Genomic DNA, 19,493 nt, shown 5'->3' with positions numbered 1-19,493 from the left:
AAAAGTATTAGCAAAGGTAAAAAGAAGAAAGTGTATGCTTCTGGGAAAAATTGAGATGACAAAATGCACTCTGCAGGCAGTGACAGTCCATTCCTAGAAAACTCAATACCAAGAATTTAAAAAAAGCAGCCTTCTGGTTTCAGCCAGTGATTGCTGATATTTTGTGACAGTAAATTTTACATCAAATGACAGTAAATCATAACTTACCAACTCACCAATAACGTAAAAGAGTGTTTAGACGAATACAGCTGTAGTTTTAAGAGCCATTGCCCAATTTCCTACTATATAAATCCTTTTTCCATCTTAAGGCTGTTAGATCTGCGCACGTTTCATTGCCCTCTTCTGCGGGAGTTAGGGAGGGTGATTTTTCCGATTCTAATCAACTTCTTGTAAAACAGACTTATCAAATTATGTGCATACCAAATTGCATAGATGTTTAAAGCCTCGATGATCTCCTAAAACCAAAGGGAATACTCTCACTTTAATGATAGGCACTTTTGCTTCATAAAGTTGGTTAAACAACAGATTCTTCACAGTTGAGACATCACTACTTAAGTCTGTCAACATTAAATCCTTCCATGCAAGCTTTTCCAAGAGCAGGCAGTTCCATGGGCACACTGGTAGAGTCTATTTGCATACAACTCCGTGTAAAATTGAGAGCTGCTGCCTCTGAGGAGCAGCAGCTACTGAAAACACCGGCTTTGGGCAAGGCATCGCCCAGGGCTTTTATGATTTCTTAAAAGTAGACCCTGGGGAAATTTGCCAAACAATCATATTGTCTGCCTTGTCCCTTAATTTCTAATGAAGAGCCAGATCCCAGTGGATAGCACAAGTGTGTATTTTTTTTTATTCATTATATCATCTACTGAGCAATATTGGGGGCCTGACCCTCATCTTGCCGACATGAACCCCTTGGCAATGGTCCCGCCGGCTCCCGTGGCTGAGGCAGTAACAGGCTTTCAAGTAGATTCTCTCTGTCCTCTACACTGCTTCGAAATAGACCAAAGTAATTTATTATTGGAACCCAGCGATTAGTGAAGGATGCACAGTGACCCAGTTCTCCGGCTCCTCACGAAGGACGCTGCCGTCTCGCGTCCCACCAAGTTGCTGTCAGTACAGGAAACTTGACCTCTGTACTCTGGCTGTTTTTCAAGAACTTCCAACATGGTACATGAGATCCGCTCCTCTTTAAGCCACGGCCATAAATAGACGCGCTGCTTTATTTGGAAGGGAGATCAGCCCTAAGTCGGGCCCGCCACGCCACGCGCGCTCGGTGGGAAATTAGGCACCGATTAACGCCGTCCTTGTTCCCCGGGAGCCAAGAATTCACGGGTGGGCGCTGGGCTGGAGGCCGCAGGGGTGCCCGCCCACCGAGGGGCTCGGGCCCTGCCCGCCGAGGGGCGCGGGCTCTGCCCACAGGGGCCGCGGGAGCCCCGGCCCGGCCCGGCCCCTCAGCCACCTGCGCGGGGCGGCCGCGGCCCCAGCGCGCCCCCCGGCGGCGGCTCCGCGCTCTGCGGCCGGCCCGCTGACGGGGCGCGGGGCCCGGAGCCGCCCCCGGGCCGGGAACAGCCTCCCTCCTCTGCCAGGGGCCCGCAACGAGCCGTGCCGGGCCTCAGCAGGGACACCGCTCTCGGCCAGGGCAGCCGGCCCAGTGCTCGGCGCTGCCCTGCCCGAGGGACCCCTGGAGAGCCGTGGGGGGAGAGCCGTGCCCGCCCACGGCGACCCTCCCCAGCGCCCGGCCCCAGGGGGGTGAGTGCCCTCCTGAAATTTCTCGGCGCAGGTTTAGAAAAGAAGCACACAAACCTGGTGAAAACATGCCTGTTGGTCTCAGGTTTTATTATTAAAAAAAAAAAAAAAAAAAAAAAAGTAAAAAGAAAAGTTATATAAACAAGGATTATCCCCTGCTTATCTCGTCTTGCTAGGGGGATTGGAAAATTCCAACATCTGGATTTGCGGAGTTCCTTTCATTTGTTTCATTTTTTAGTCGCTCTTCTTTTTTTTTTTTTTTTTTTTTTTTTTTTTTTTTTTTTTTTTTTTTTTTTTTTTTTTTTTTTTCCCCCCAGGGAGATGTTTTCCGCACTGGGTTGGATACAAAGCCCTGTGGATCACTGGTGTTCCGCCAAAGGCTTGTGTCTCTGGAGCCCCACAGAAGTGGTTCATCAGGGCATAGGTGGCTTCTGCATCAACATCAGGCTAAGGAGTCAGCCTAGTCCTACCTTGTTCCTGCCCTCTGCCTCCACTTCCCCCTTGACTGTGTGGCACAGCGAGGCTTAACGTGTGAGCAGGTACCCAGGGGGACAATACACCCTTGTAGCATCAGAAACCCCAGCAAAATCATCAGAAACCCCAGCAAAATCGTGGGTCACAAGCATTGAGCAGAGGGAAATTAAATCACAAAAAGCAGTTCTTGTCCCTGACCCTACAGCTGTCCTTTTTGAAGCCTTTATTTCTTCAAAAATACTTTGGTTTACTGCAGACAGGAATAAGAAATGCCAATGTAATGGATCTGGGCTACACACACCGACCTTAACCTGATCTATTTCTGTATCATCACTCATAGGGATAGCAGTGTGAACAAGGACTAGGTAACATTGACAGGAGCTGTTTAAATGATAAGACAAAGTATTTTTTAAATAGTCTGGCAGATATATTTGTCAGATAACAGTGCATGTGCAATAAAACTCAGATGAGGAATCGGAGGAATTTGGAACCCAAGGCAGGAGCATTTTCTCAGGATTTCATGTATTCTCAGTGCATCATTTTGTCAGTAAAGAGGAGGTGTTTTACATAGTTTATGAAAATATATTTACACATTTCAATATGGTGTCACTATTGTGCTCACGCGCAAGATAAAGCTGAGTCTCAGTAACTGCAACAATAAAGAGATACATCAAATGACTGAACAGATGAGCTGCTGTTACGGTAGGTTCTCTGTTATTCTCTTTGCCTCATTTTAGAAAAAAGATTTGCAACACCCGGTTTTTAATAGAGTTGGTTCAGTCCCTCTCCATCTGCTGTGCCTTTCCCCCTCTTAAAAAATTACAGAGGGCCAATTTGATCACAGGCCTGAAACAGATTTTGGAAGACTTATTTACCATATTAAAACCAAGCAAAACATTTTCCACCTTATTGGGCTTCATGAAATGCTAACCACTTTTCACACCTTTTTATTTCACTGGGTCATTTTATCTCTCTTTATTGGAGTGTTCATTTGGCAGCATATTACCTATTTTATAAGCAATAAAGTAAAATAAAAGAAACTTTCAGAATTGTCAAGTTCCTAAAACTGTGGCTGAAGTTATTAGTGCGAGTACACAGCATTTCTTAAGCTCAAAAGCTAATTATTCAGCAGATGCTCATTGCAATAGGATGCTGAGGGCAGTTTTGACCAAGAGCCTCCTAAGAACTGCCCTGTGAGTTTTCTGCTGCAGGCTGCTTTGCTAGCACTTGTGCATTGTGTGGGAGAGGAAGACATTTCTGAAAGTATATAAAATGTCTTATCTGCTGCTATTCAAACACAAGTAACACAGAGTATTTCAGATTTCACTCTCTCTCTCTGCCAGGATACGTATTTAAAGGCTTGATACTCAAAATCTTTTCTATTTACTTCAAGTTATATTATTTGGTCTAAAAAGTGATATTATCTCTGTCTACAAACCTCATACAGTTATATGCCCTCCATCAACTTTATATGAAGTGGAGTGTGTATTTGAAGGCAGAAATGAATTCCTAGGATTTCCCAATGCTGGGGAAAGACACCAAGCTTCTGCACACATCTGCTTTGTACAGAAACTAAATAGTTATATTTTAGGTTCCTTATAGAATTATAAAAGTTATATAGTTATATTTTGGGATGCTTATCAGCAGGCTGCACTAAGGCTAGTCTGTGGTCCAACAAGGAGATGAAGGGCAAGGTTCAAATAGAGGTGTGAGGGTGAATACAAAGTCTTTCTAAGTAGCAGGCAGAAAAATATTAGTGTCCATCACAGAGAAAGTTTTAGGGAAAAAGGCCTGAAGAGCAGTAAATCCTTAACCTGATAGGCACTATGAATGGGTGTGTATCTTTGGAGTGGTCAGGACAGGTTGGTTTTGCTCATCATGTCTGATAGGGCACAACACTGTATGCCAGGAAAGTGGAGAAATTGAGAAAACATGAGATGCTGAGGTTTTGAGGTGTTAACCCTCTTCACAGACCATTATTTACAATAAAAAACGGAATGTTCTTAGGTGAATGTAAGTGAGCAAAGCTGCTGCTGGCTGGAGCCAATGAAGCCTGCAGTTTTGAGCACTCTCTCTGCTTTTTGAGGGTGGACACAGGATGCATGTCCCGGCTCCTGAAGTGTGAGCAGGGAGCAGTCCCATTCCCATCAGTTGTCAGGCTGGAAACCGTTGTAGCCAAAACATGGGCTTGAAGCCTGTGCTCAGTGCTGCTTCTAAAAACCACCTTCTCTCTTCTTAAATCCCTTGTAATATACTGTCTCAGCTTCGTCTGGTGGCACTCTTTCAGTGTCCAGGAAGCACCACAGACCTTGTGCTTCCTCATGTCCTCACTCCGGTTTAATCAGGGCAAATGTAACCATTGAAAGTATTTGAGGCAGCAGCGTGTTTGCTTTGGGATGCACGGTCAGCCAGTGCGGTGCATTATTGCAGCTGTGCCCTGGGATGGTAGGGGAGGGTGACAACTGGTCTGTCACAAGTCACCTTGTGGCTTTGCCCTATAAGGAGAAGAGCAGCCTCTGACAGGCACCTTGCCCCGCCCCTGGCTCCGCAGAGAGGGTCCTACTGCGGGGCAGCCCCATCCCATCGGCTCACTTCTTGGTCGCCGTCTGAGCTGTCGCCTTTTGAGATCTTGCCTGACATTTTAATTAAGCCCTTTGCATGAAAGATGCCAATGCACAGATAATCACACAGATTTTTACAAGGAACTGTTTAAATTGTTGATACTTACTTGGAGGTGCTTAGTTCTGTTATAAATGAGACAGCCAAAATCGGCTTCTGCTTTCTTATTTTTATATTATTTTATTTTAGCGAGAATTATTTTATACAGTACATTCCCCATAACAGTTTCAATTCACAGTTGCTGTATTGAAGCAGAGCAGTAGTTATTTACCACGACAGACAAAGCCTAGCTGTCAGTGCTGCGGAGAGGCTGCAGTACTGGGAGCTTGTAGCTAGGTGTAGCTGAAGCCCTGCCTTTCTTATTGATTAAGGTATTTTAAAGCCTTTTAATTTGATTTATCGTATACATCTTAACTGAATGAATATAGTCAGAATGAATAGTGATGGATGCTTATGGAGTAGAGTCTTTACCTAATGCAGGAATTTCTTCTTGGCAGTTCCACAATGCCTTCACAAAAATTAGATTAACACACACAGTGACTCTACTAGACTGATTCCTTTGGCCTAAACCTCTCAGTCCAGGGGTCTTTTTGACATGGCTTGTTTTACACATAAATATTGCAAGCAATGAAGTCCTTTATTAGAGGACTATGTTGTTTTTCCCCAAGCTCTGTTACCAAGATCTGTGTTTAAAGGGCAAGATTGGCTCCACAGGAATCAGTGAAGCAGAGCACTTCTAAATTCCAAAGCTGAGCTCTCAGTATTTTGGCCTAAGGAGGGAAAGGAGACTACTTTTCATCCTTGCCTATTCTTCATATCTCTCCAGCTCTTACTGTACATAACAGCTTTGCCCTGAGTGGCATTCTCATAACTGTGATTGAAGATAAGGCAAAGTTCAAGGAGGTACATTCTATTCTCCTTCTTTTAGTTTTTTGTTTGTTTGGGGTTGTTTTGTGGGTTTTTTTGGTTGGTTTTTTTTTGTGGCTAGTTTTGGTTTGGGGCTTTTGGATTTTTAAGGTTAGCTTTCACAAGACAGTGGTCTTGAAGTGTAAAGATTGACAGGACTTAACTTTATTATTCACCTATGATTTTTTCCAGATATGCTTTATAACCAAAATCTAGATGAGTGATCTTTGGGTCTGATTCTGACCTAGGTAACTGCTTAGTCAGTGAAGTCCAAGTCAAAAATCAAGGCCTGACTGATGGCTTATCCAGTATAGCCATAGGCGTGGGATCCTTTTGGGAGTGCAGGCAGTACTCCATGCCAAAATTGCATAGCATATTCTGAGTCTAATGCAGTTATTTCAGCTCCCCTGAAATCACCCCACCAGAATCAGTGGGCCTAAATAATGTAATAATGTTCAGAACACATTATTCATTTTAGGAGGACTTTATGTTTTATATTTATATATATATGTATATGTATGTATGTATGTGTGTATGTATGTATGTATGTATGTATAGCTTGGTCATGTTATATCATAGTGGTGTAAATTAGTCTTGGGTCCTTCTTGAGAGTCTGGAGTGGTGTTGCTGGAGACACTGCTGGATCAAGTTAAAGTGTTGCATGATCACAGCACTGCAGATGCAGACATGAACCATCCTCTCCAACTCCAACACCTCATGTAACAGTGGTAATTTCAGATTGGATTATACCAGAATTTGCAATCAATATGATGACTGAGAGTCTATCTGATGTTCTCATTAACTTAATTCAAATATAGTGTCACACATTTGAGTATAAGCCTAAAGTGGTGTTTGGGTCAAGAATGGGTTAGGGTACGTTCTGATCCATACTTTGCTCTGACATTAACTTATTGGGGTTTATTACTGTTAAAATCATTCTGATAAAGAGAGACTTTCTGATTTTGACCTTCTGATTACCTTTTCTTCTCAGCCTAAAGTGAAATAACTTGAAAATGTCTTCTTTCTTAGTTTTGTGAATTTTGTATTGTCCTGGTAGCAGGTGGCCTTTAACTACTGAGAAGGAAAGGAAACTAGATGGAAATGTGATTGACTAACATTTTCCTAATTTTTTTCCTCTCCCACAAAAATGAGCAGCTCCAAAGTGCTTGTCAGTGGCTTTGGTCAGCCTCTTTCATTGTGAGGAAATTGCATGCTGCTTTTAAAGAAAGCTTAAGTATATTCATGAATCACTTTCATGTACGTCACATCTTCAGGGTATGGACACACTTGTTTTCTGGTTGTTCTGCTAAAATAGTAAAGACATAGGTGTATATAATATTCAACATCCAAACCAAGTCACACTGCCAGTGAAGCATCCATTGTTATCAGGGACATTTTGTATTTTCCTTTTTTTTTGTATTTTCCAAGTTGCCAGCTTACACCTGCTTGTGCCAAAAGATACCACATTCATGACTCCTCAGTGTTTGCTGCCTGAGATGGATGATCATGCTGAAATGCTGCACAACTTTCTTCTTCCATTTTGTTGATAAAGGTTATGTGGAAGATGGATGACCTGTGGCTATCCTTGACACCTGACAGTCTGCGAAGGAGCTGGGTCATGAAACAGGACTTTGAAATTGATAGAGCCTCACAAGGCGCCAGCTAGTCAGACGTTAGTTGGTGACATAAAAGGAAAGAAAATACAGAGAAAACCAGACATAAAAGAACTGTATTTTCTCCTTGCTTGCTGTTGGCTGGCACATAGGAGGTTTCTGGGGGCCTTACTGACTGGTGTGCCCTCCAAAAGCTTTTCCTCTTTGTGACTGGCAAATAAGTGAGAAAAAATAGCACTAAAGACTGGTTGGTTTGGGGGTTTTCTTCTATTTTGTGGCTGGTAAAATAGTCCACAGTCTTAAGAACTGTGACTATCCTTCTTGCCTGCTCTGCTAGCTTTTCTCTCCTAGAGAGAAAAGATCATGGCACAGAAGCCAACAATGAGAAGCCTGGAGGTGCAACTAGACAATAGGAGCCTGCTGCACCAGGAAAGCACAATCATGTAAGAGAATGGTGGCTCTGAGTGACTTACTGTCTATATTACAAGACGGGGAAGACAGATGAGAGACCAAATGATGGGGGGATGGGGAGGAAAACAAACTAAGAAAAGGTAATGTTTATTAGTTATTAGAATAATGATATTACAGTCCTGTGATTTTATTTGCATTTTCCTTTGTGACTTGTCATGGTCACAACCTCTGAAATTTCTCATAGATCTCACAGGTTTTCTGAATTTAATGAAAATCAGAATTACACATTTCCCTGGTCATATGGACTACAGGTCCCTTTGTACAGGAATAGATTAGACTGGTTAACATTTAGACCCTCCAGTCCTATATTTACTTAACTTAGCCCACCTTTGTTAAAAGCAGTGTGGGTTTTAGACCACCTTTGCTCAAGCTGACTGGACAGGTCGCATGAATTTGTCAACCCATGTAAACCCTTTGCAGAAAGTGAAGGCACATAAAGCACACAAAGACACAGGAGATTTTTGTGAGGTGGACTTCCCTTTCACTCAAAGTATGCAACTCTGTTCCTCCTGTGTTAAGCAAGCATGCCACAATTAAAGTAGGAAAGAATCTGAGCACATCTTGTTCCCATCTGCATAACCTTGGGCAAGTCCTTATTTATTGTGCATTAACATGTAACACTTTATGTCTCAGTTTACCCTTTCAAATAATGAGTACAGTGTGCTTTTTGCAGTTCACTGCTGCTTGATGTTGAAGTTACTTAATAAGTTATGTTATAATCTTGCATGCAAGCTACTACACAACTGGAAAACAGTGGAAGCCACAGAAGCAAACAGTAACTGAACACAGACAAGATTACAGATTGTCTGATGATGAGTTTCCAAGTGAACTAGAATTGTTCTCTCTGATTCTGAAGTGGGAGGATAAATAGTTAATTTTCTTCCCTTAGTTCAGCAATTCCCCACACTCCAAATAGTTTGAGACTCTCAAATTACATAACTGCTCTGAGGCTATTGAAAAGCACTGAGATCTGACCCATCCTCTCCTTTATAATGCTGTTAGAGGAAAAACACTTTTTAAATTCATAGTAATAGAGTTTTGGAGAAACATCTGAAGATACCCAAAGCTAAATATTATGTATGTATCTGTCTGAATAGTCCTATTCAAGTCCAGGATCTAAATTAAAGACCAAATTGCCTTTCTCAATAAATGTGACTTGCATAGGCTTTTTATGTACACAGAATGAAGATTTACAATATTCTAACAAGTTGGGGACATTGATGCCACCTCTTGTATTTGTCTTTCAGCTTAGTAAAATATGATGCTCACTCTCACCTAATCTTTTCTTTATTCATCCTTTCATCTCTTGGGTTCTCTTTTCATCTTTATTGATTTGATCCCACAAATGTTATGTTTAATAAGGTGCTTCTGCATAGCTAGAAAATACTTATAAAAAATCCAGTTGATACCATTTCACAGTTCTGTTCTGCCAGTGCCAATATACCTCTTGCATCCTTTTGTGTTTTCCATGTAGTGATTCTCCTTCCATGCATGCCTTAAAATAGGTCATTGGTGTTTACATCAGCAGCAGTTTTAGACATCACAGAGTAGTGCTGCCAGTTCTGCTGATCACAGGATCATTCCATCTGAACTAACAGTTCATTGTCTGCCCTGTCATTATGCTATAAAATAAGATCCTCATTAGGACTTATTTCACCATCACTGTCTCTTATTTTTCCACTTCTTTCTACAGAGCTTTATCTTTCACCACAAATGCTCCTCTGATTTCCAAGCATCATTTGTCTCAATCTGTGTAATTTTCATTGTGTCAGCCCTTAATCTCCAGTATTCCTAGACAGGTTAGTCATAACCTCAGTGTTGTTCAGCCCTCTGCCCCCCTCAGCTTCCTTATGATTATCAGCAGAATTTGGACCTTTCCAGAGAAAGATGCTTGGCTCTAATTATGAGATGCTTTCCTGCCCATGTACATACCATACAGCTGAGAGATTCAAGCCTTCAATTTCTAATTTGCTTTATTCTCTCTGCTGCTCACAAGCAGGTGCTGCTTGGGAAATCAATGACAGCTCCACACAAGAAGCAGCTGCAGGACTGAGCCTTTAATGAGTCTTTTCCATTTCTAATTTTTATAAGCCAGTTCTAGCAGCAATCTAAAATAAATGATACATATTGATAATGAAACTGATGCAAGTGAACATTACTAGCAAATGGAAGGATTTAGAAAAGGAAGGAAAAGACAAAGACAAGTACCTTTTACAAAGTATTTCAGTCTACATTATCATACCAGAATAGATAATTTCTTCTCTATAACTCACCTTGACCAACATACCACCGGCATTTAAAAGACTTCCCAATTACATTTGATATGTGATTTACAGCATGATCACATCTGAAGTGAGCCCAGAGATTTCCCCTGGCAGGTTCAGAAAATGTCTGGGGTTGATAGCTGGCTTGGCCCAACTCTGTTCCTACCATGTGTTGATAGAAGATCATTTTAAAATGAAATTACATGACAAAAATAGACAAAAATAGATTGTTTCAGGATTCAGTACCTTTTTGAAATTTCATGCTAGATTTTTCTTCACTTACCATTGTGTAAATCAGCAGTAACTTCACTGCAGTACCAGAATAACTAGAAACAGCTAATACTTTCTTCCCCTTCCCAATGAGTTACCTTTATATACTGAAGAAGAGTTATTTTCAAACTGCTGATATGCATTCAGGTGTGACTGCATGCCTCACCTGAGGGTTTTCTTTACCTTTTGTGTGATTTTTCAAGTGGAGCTATTCTCGACTCTGCCAAATTCTCCAAGTAGCACATAGCATAATGTATTTATGTAGAGTCTGTCTCTTGGGCAAGCTGAAGCAGTGGAAATTGCCCGAAGAAAATTGAAACCCTGATAATTGATTTTGCTAGCTCTTAAAGTTTCAAAAGACTTGAATCTTGCCAAGAATAAATCAAAAACTGTTCAGTAGCAGACCATGGGGATTCCCTCCAGATTCTTAGAGTGGTTTCCTTGCTACAATGCAGAAATTATATTCCTAGAGATGTAGATTAGGAATTAAATTATTTGCTTAAAATAGTTGTCTGTTGCCAATTGGGGTTTTCTGTGTCAGCTAATTTGGCTGCATTATTAAATGCCACTGGTAGCCAGGATCTTTGAGCTCTGGAAGAAAAAACGTGCAAACATTAGGTATATGACAAACCCTTCAGGCCATAAAATCTTATTAGAAAGCAAATCACAACCTTCCAACCCTTTTGAGATTGATGTGGAGCTAGGAAATCTGTAGAAAATTGATACAGTGTGGAATGCAAATATATTACTTCCCCTCCCCTCCTTTTTTTCACATTAACACAGGACTAAACAGGAGAGAAATGATTCCCAAGAGACCGCCATGGAAAATGTCCTATTGGTCCTGGTGTTTACAAAGTTTTATCAAAGTAAATTAAACCCAGCAGAGATTGGTCTTGACAAACTTTTCATTGGAAAATCATAGGACTCCCAACACTGGTTTAGTTATAGGTGCCAATGGCAGAAAGACACTGCCAGATTCAGTAGTCTTCTGACTTCTAGATCACTCTTCCTGTCACTATGCTTCTGTGTCTCAAGATCCATTATGAGGGCTCTTTCTAAATTCAAATTATATATTTTAAGTTTATAGACATTTCTAAATTCTTCATCAACACTATATTTTCATTATATATTTTACATGCTCGCTTGTTACTGTATATTATCATGTTATATGTATATTATATTATTATGTAATTACATAAGTATATTCTGGTCATATTTAAACAGAACAGATCAGTGTTATTTCCTAGAATCACAGAATCATAGAATCATAGAATGGCTCAGGTCGGAAGGAACCATCTAGTTCCAACCTCCCTGCCACAGGCAGGGACACCTTCCACTAGACTAGGTTGCTGAAAACCTCATCCAGACTTAGCCTTGAACACTTCCAGAAATGGGGCATTTACAACTTCTCTGGACAATCTGTTCCATTGCCTCACCAACCTCACAGTGAAGAATTTCTTCCTCATATCTTATCTAAATCTACCATCTCTGAGTTTGAAACAATTTGCCCTTGTCCTATCACTGTCCGTCCATGTCAAAAGTTGCTCTTTCTTATTTTTATAAGCTCCCTTTAAGTACTGGAAGGTTGCTATAAGGTTTCTCCAGATCTTCCCTTCTCCAAGCTGAACAACTTCAATTCTCTCAGTATTTTTTCACAGGAGAGGTCCTCCCACATTTTTGTGGCCCTGCTCTAGACTTGCTCCAACAGGTCCACACCTTTGTTGTGCTGACCTGGCCAGGTGGGGTCTTGCGAGGGCAGAATAAAGGAGGAGAATCACCTTCCTTGACCTGCTGGCCATGCTGCTTTTGATACAGCCCAGGATGTGTTTGGCCTTCCAATGATGTTTATAATATAATTGACTGAAATAGTGGTATTACAGCAAGTGGTTCTGTCCCTGCACACTGTAATTTGAATAACCTCTATCTGTCAAAAAAGAAACCAAAAACTGTTCAGGAGGAAAGCCATGAAAAACTCATTCAGATTCTTAGAGACGTTCCTGCACAAGAATAAAAAAAAAAATATACCCTCACTGATACAAATTTGGCACTGAAGTAGCAGACCATGGCAGTACACTGAAGTCTGCATCCGTGTGTGTGACAGGACTGGGAATGCTAGTCTCCAAATCTTCTTCTGCTGCTGGCAAGGAGGGTCTCATGGAGCAGAGCAGCTACAAATTGCAGAGGGATGCAGACAGCCCTTTCCTTGCCACTACAGAATGCAAGAGAACCTCTGCAGCCTCTTTGCCTTCTGTCAAAAGACTGGCCTGCAGGGCAAATCAGTCTGTATGGCTTCCAGGGGATATTAGGGCTTCTGCAGAAACAAAATGTTCATTTAGGTGGAAGAGGAACTAAGGCTTGCCATTGCTTGGGGTGAAAAAGAAACCCTCAAAACTTTTTCAAGTGGTTTTAACCAACACAGTATTGCCTTCAGAGTTGGCATTTTTTAAAGCCCTTGAGCATTTGAGAGAGAGATTCTAAACATAAACCATCAGTCTTTTACCTAAACTGTCCCATGGGATGCAGAAAGAACACAAAACTCCCAAAAGCAACATTAGCACTGGAGGGAGTGAGGAGAGCAGGGAGCATCAGCAGGTGAGGGCTGGATGTTGCAGCTGTGGAAAATGGCCTAGGCAAAGAAGGGAAAAGGTATGTCAGAGGAAGATGGGAAGGAAACCCAAAAGCTTCAATAGCAGTGACTTAATGATGAATTTATCCTTCCATTTGGTAAGGCTGAACACATTTAATATTATATAGAGCAAATGACAAATGCAGGTAGAATTTTTTTGCCTCTCCTGGGAAGGCTATCCTTCAATAGATTAATGCTGATGTTGATTACATTTAATCCAGAAATAGACAGCTTGTTTGTGATACTCCCTATGATCTCCATGGAAATGCCACTGTGGAAAAAAGAGAGCATAGGGTTATTGATATGCAATCCAGCTCATAGCTGAACGCACCTGTAAAATAAACTCAGTTTTGTTCCTGTGAATTCTCAAGGTGTCATCTAGCTTTAATGTGAGGAAGATACATTTCTCCTCTTTCTTGTGTATTCAGGAATGATTTCTTTCTCTTCCCCAAAACAGGGACATGAAATGCCTAAAACATTGTAAAAGCTGAAACCACAGACACTCTGCAGGCTTCTCAGAAAGTGTTTTTAGTCCACTCTCTCCTGAGCTGGCCAGATGTAACCATCCCAGCATGAAGAGTCCAGGTGCCAGTCAGTTGGTTGTCCTCAGGATGTAAATTGCCTGCATGGCAGTTTCAACACACTTCTTTAAATTTCTCTGTCTAAGTCTACCTTTCCATTCCTAAGACAGTTATTTCAATTCACAGTCCAAAATCCAGCAGATCCCTTTTAATCTTCTGAAGCTACACCCACATACTCCCCACAAACTTAGTAATACTGATTTTATCTGTGTCTTTCTATTTTCTGACTCTACCACAGACTGTTTTATTTAGTTGCATATTTAGGAACAACTCAATATGTAGCTTTGTACTACTTGTAGCTGATTTTTATAATGATCACCCCAACTAATTTCCTGTTATCTGTACACTCTGATGTCTGAGAGACATGACCAAGTTCCCAGTGCCCAGTGAATCCCATCATGTCGTTTGAGCTGTGATAAGGGTTCCCGTGCATGCTGTCAGACTGTTACAAAAATGAGGTGACACATAATAGCTTTAACTCTAGTGGAAGAGAGCAAAGCTGAGCCTGTCTTACCTTGTGTTTGCCAAGGAGTGAGAATATGCCAGAATAAGTTTCTGCAGCTCAGCTGTTACTTAACTCCTTGGTAGCTCCGTTGTGCATTTTGATCTCAAAGCTGATTTTATTTCAAAAGAAAAGTGAACGGGGACTAGAACAGGAGAATTCTTCAGTCAAATCAGAAGGAGCACAAAGAGGCCATAAAAAACACTCTTATCTTCACTGGTATTCTGATCTCTCACACTGCCCTGTCACAAACATCCCCAGAGTTTTATCTTCTCTCAAAACACATCCAGCCAGTTTCCAAACTTCTCCAAAAGATACAGAAGTGCCTGACCTTGCAAGCTCACTCTTTTTCATTACCCCTAAACCAGTGACTTCCTTAGGAATAATTTCAAGCCACCACCAGTGTCTGAAGAAAATTGGAAGAACTGATTTTCCCTGAAGCCACAATGCCCATGAATCCCCTGATTATAGGAGCTGACTTTTCCAAGTAGAGAAATAAAACTAATGAGAAACCACCTCAAGTGTGAACTTTTTGCCCCACCATCTCCACAAATATAGCAAGACTTTTAGTCGTCTCCAGTAAAAGTCTGAGATGCTGCTAACACATGGCTATTTCTAAGCTGGTACTTCTTGATACTGAGCTGCCCAGTACTGCTTTCTCTGACATCCCTTGTAAATTAGAAACAAAGCATTTCTGGTTCTTCTGTTGCCATGGATCAGTTTGAAGGCTTCCTCCAAATCATTGTAGTATACATTTGTTTTGCCACCTTTTGTTCTGAGCCTCTTTGTTTTTTGCTGGAGACCAAGTCCTGTTTCTCTTCTCTTCTTTCCCTGGCTGCCACTTCCAGTACCAGCCTACCTTTTCTCCATTGTTTGCGTATCTGTGCATTAAACCGACCTACATCTCCTTCTAGGCAGTGGGTAGCAGATGGTACTCAGGTGATACGGCATCTCAAGATGGTGCTTGAGTGGCTTGTGGGTCAAAGAAGTGGGAAATGCTGGTTGCTGCATAAGGAGCGTGCAGATGAGCGCCCTGGGGAGTGCTCTGCTTGTTTGTATCAATAACTTTGGGCCAACATGAGCCAGCAGTGTCATATGCAGAAAGTAGGTCAGGCAGGTTATCTTGGCTGCAAAATTAGTTTGGGAGCTGCTGGGATCAAGAGATAGCTACACCACTCACCTCTTTAGCACTGCTGCCTTAATGGAAAAATTGGTCAATTCAACAGAGGAGCACCTTGGTTGCTGGCACTGGAGCACTTGTTCTGTGAAGAGAAGTTGGATGTTCAGCCTGCAATAGGGACAGCTTTGGAGGAAATGATCAAGAAGATAGAGACAGGGTCTTTGTAGGAATGTAAAATGGGAAGACAAGGGGCAATAGGCACAAGCTGGAACAAGGAAAGTTAAGGCTAGGTAGAAAGAGAAACTTTTTCAGTGCCATGATGTCAAGCCAGATAACAGGCTTCCCAGGGAGGTCATGCAGTCTCTATCCATGGAGGTTTTAAAGACTAATTTTAAGCCCTGAGAGACCTAGCCTGAGATCACAGCTGAGCTTCCTTTGAGCAAGAGTTTGAACTAAAGACGTCCTGTGGTCTCTTCCAGCCAGTGAGTCTATGATTAAGAATCAGTCTGTTTTTAACAAATCCCGCCCAAATCCCAGGCTACAAAGGGCAGTCACAGCTGGGAGTTCACATTATGGAAATCCATCCCAGTCTTTGTGGTAGACACAGAAAATTTCAACCAAGTTCGACCAATACATAGTCAATAATTTCACATTCGAATTCAGATGAATTTCACACAGCACAACGCCTCAAGTCATTGAGGGACTAAGACTTAAATTTGAAGGGTAGCAGCTGTGTAAGTATCCTTCCTTTATTTTCTCTTTCTGAGGGTCCAAGTCTCTAATCTCTCGTGCTATCTCTGTCAGAGCAGAGAATAGCCAACATAGCTGGCTCATGCTGCCAGCCAGCAGGCAGCTTCCCCTGCGCCTATCAGAGACGCTCCCTGCACAGTGCGCACTCAGTCCCTGCACTGTTTGCTCCTCCTGTGTCATTCTGTCCTTCCCTCCTCACTTGGTCTTCCCGTCCCTCTTCCCTCAGTGGCAGGATTACAGAACCAGTGGCCTGTTGCTGGCGTGCCCTTGTCTGAGCTTTCTGCCCGACACTTTTCCTCTGCTCAGCTCTTCTCTGTACTCCGGTAAGTCTGATGAACAGCTTTCTTGCTGTCACTGCTTGGTGACATGGCACAAGGGCTTTAACGTAAGCACTTCCCTTTGGGAGAGTCAACCCACATTTTCTAGGAACAGCCCTAGGAAAGTCTGGGCACCATGTGACATCTGAGGAAAACAGGGAGGTGTCCAAGGTTGTTGGTGGAAATAAGAAATTCTTAAGATTGATCTGAGAAATTTAAGATTATTTTGGTAGCGCTTGTGTTAAATTGAGACTGGGGGCCATGGGTGGTCTGCTACAACAGTCAGTGGTCAAGATTCAGGTGAGGTCACATGAGAGGTGAGGCAGGAGGCTTCAGAAAGCCTCCAAGTCTGGTTCTGAGCCTGTATGGAAAACTGTCACGAGACCTCCAAACTTTTGTTGTTTGTACTAGAAAATTGTGCATAAATCATAAAGCTATTCAAATGCGGTGGGTAGCTGATACAGCTGCTTTTACCTCTGCTTTCTAACACACAGAGCAGTGCCTATCTAGATTGTAAGAAGATACTTGTATTTTTCTGGAGGGTGATCAGAGCTACAGTAGTAGGGGCAATTCCAGAGTTTGATGCTTACTGCTTTGAGGTGTCACTGCAGACAATCTGGGGTTATACAAAGATGAAAAAATCAGATTTTTTTCAGCGTGTGTTGGCTGGTGTAAAGCTTTGTTTGAGAGAAATGTGTGTGTATGTGAACTTTGAGCATAAAGTGCTAAATACCATCACCCATTTTAGAAGAGCTTTAAATAGCTCCTGGCTGCAGAGCAGGTGCCATGTGTCCTTCTGCTGAATACAGGGGGATGCAAAAGCTAAATATAGACCAGTCTGCAAACCCTCTAGAAGTTCAAGCTGCAAGAAGGAAATCAGGAAGCAAACCCCTTGAGAAGGAAGGGGAAGCACACTGTTCATAAAAGATAAACAAAACTCTGTGACAGTCTTCAAGGCAGCCTGCAAGACAAGCTAGGAAGACATTTAATTTGTGTTTTGTTCATGCCAGGAGGGTGCCTGGGCAGCAGTGTCAGCTCCCAGCAGTGAGAGAGGTGGGCTGGCACACCCCAGCATGGGAACAGTTTTCCCAGCAGCACTGGGATGGCTATTGCAGCTCTGCTAAATCAGATCACTGGACCTGACTTACTGACTTTTACTTTGGAAATACTGTCTGTTTTCAAAGCACAGTGAAGGGCAATTTGTGCTGTAAATGTGAAATATTAAGAGATACAGTTGAAAAAAAACAAATTCAGCACGTAACCAGACTGATCTGAGGTGCACACCTTTTGCTGTTGCCTCTGTTGGGTGCATCTGTGGCTATGCTGTGTGTTCAACTATGCTGAAAGCTCCATTTCTGTCCTGAGTTATACCAAGTCCTTAACAGAGGAAGAAGGAAAATGGAGAAGAGTCTTTCTCACAGCAGGAAGGCAGCAGCACCCTCTGGCTCTTTGGGGGTGTTTCCCGTTGGAGGCGGGGGGGAGGACCACAGTGACTATTTGTAGGCAGCAACCACAAGTGTCAAGTTTCCGTCCAAAACACCAGGGCCAAGAAAGGTGCTGATCTCACAGCTGTTGAACAGGTCCAGGATTTGCGAAAGCAGGAGGAAAAGAATAAACAAGATGCAATGCTCAGGCTTAGACTGGTCAGTCCTCTTGCCATAAAACGGGATAAAGCTGTGTTGGAAATTCAGGTATCTGGAGGCAAGAGTAATGGTAGGAGGAGTTGCAAAACTGAAGAGGTAGCTAGTCTAAAATTGGGCAAGTCTGAAAAACTAAGGAATTCCTCTTCTGGACTTGGCCACCTAATTTTTAGGCATTACCGTGTTTAAGATAGAATATAATCTAAACACTTTGGGTCTTGCTGAAATCGGCACCAAAAATCTTTTATGGCCTGGTAAGAGAGAATTCATTGTGTACATCAAGGTTAAGCAGACTGGAGTACAAGGGAGAACTGGGGTCAGCTGCAGTAAAAACTCTCAGTATCAAAGGCTGTAAGCAGGCAACTCTCAGGTGCCGTGACTCCCTCAACATAAACTGCAGTGCTGTGGAAGCTGATGTACAAAACAAGGGACAGAAATCTTCACAGGCATTGTGTTTTTGCTGGAAAGTAGTTATCAGACCTTTGATTTAGCCCGAGGAAGAACAAAATAAAACATTAGGATATTTATTTGTGAGTGTAAATACAACCCCTATTATGACCCAGCAGGTGGGTAACTTTGAGTTAGAAGTTCATTGCTGTGTATTTCTGGGGTTCCTGCCTGCTCACTATTCTGGGCTGGTGGATGGAAACTCAGCAGATGTGAATTGCCATGGTTTCAGACTGATTATAACTAATCCCTTTCTAGCCAGGAATGTATGTTAGGGAAGATTTCCTGCAAGCCAGCTTGTAAACATCTTGTGTCCTTGATTCTAATTATCTAGTTTCTCTTTCATTCACCCATGTTTTTCTCTTGTTACTGAGACACATGCAAAGATCAATTCTCACTGTGGATTTAAAGCCTACAGTGTTTGGAGTCATGCTTTGTGATGCACATAAGAGGAAACCTTTAGCCAGACAGTGCTATCACATGAGTTATGAAGTTGGGAGGCAGCCAAGGGAGAGAGTTGGGGTACAGAGAGAACATCAACTTGAGCCTTCTTACAAAGAGGGGGAGATATTCAAAAAAGAAATTAATGTTAGGAATGGAGCATTTTGCAGTCCTGCTCTCCCTCTGTGATGAACATATTACAAAAATAGGTATTTTAAACTGGGATATATTTTCTGAGAGTTTTATTCTGCCTAAACAAGAGCTGGTAGTCCTGGGTTTTCTAGTTGATTGATTGCCAACTGCCAATTAGCTCAAATTAATGATTGCGACAGTAAACACTAGCCTGAACATGTCAGAGATAAACACATATTTGTGGAGTGTCTAGCTTAGCTTTCACAATACTCTTACTGACCTTGAATTAGTTGGCAGTCAATTAACTCTAGTGAAAAAAGATCACAAACAGGAGGCTAACATTTATGTTATCTGGAATTATTTATTTAAATTGCACATATAGGGTCTAATTTTTCAATGTAAATTAAACCCGATATGACATCAAATCAGATTGATATAATTTTACAATTATTTTGCAGTGATACAATGACTGTGCCACAAGGAGTAAGGAAAGAATGGGATGCAATTGTGTGACAGGTCTGTGAGAGCAGGTCCAGATGCATTCCTGAGCCATTTCTGCTGGCAAGTTGTATTT

General features: G+C 42.0%; 1 protein-coding gene across 1 annotated transcript in view; it reads left to right on the top strand.

Annotated features, from left to right (window-relative positions):
• Window positions 1-16,024: 16,024 nt before the first annotated feature.
• TXLNB (taxilin beta) overlaps window positions 16,025-19,493 on the top strand; it is a gene marked incomplete at its 5' end in the record, with an annotated part of 34,004 nt that continues 30,535 nt past the window's right edge. The window contains one exon of the mRNA XM_083856734.1: window positions 16,025-16,265. Coding sequence (XP_083712860.1) covers window positions 16,025-16,265 — 241 coding nt within the window. The remainder of the gene's footprint in view (window positions 16,266-19,493) is intronic.

This window comes from Zosterops lateralis (assembly GCF_965231275.1).
Source record: "Zosterops lateralis genome assembly, chromosome: 3".
NCBI classification, from domain to species: Eukaryota; Metazoa; Chordata; class Aves; order Passeriformes; family Zosteropidae; genus Zosterops; species Zosterops lateralis.
This window is presented reverse-complemented; position numbering and strand designations above follow the sequence as displayed.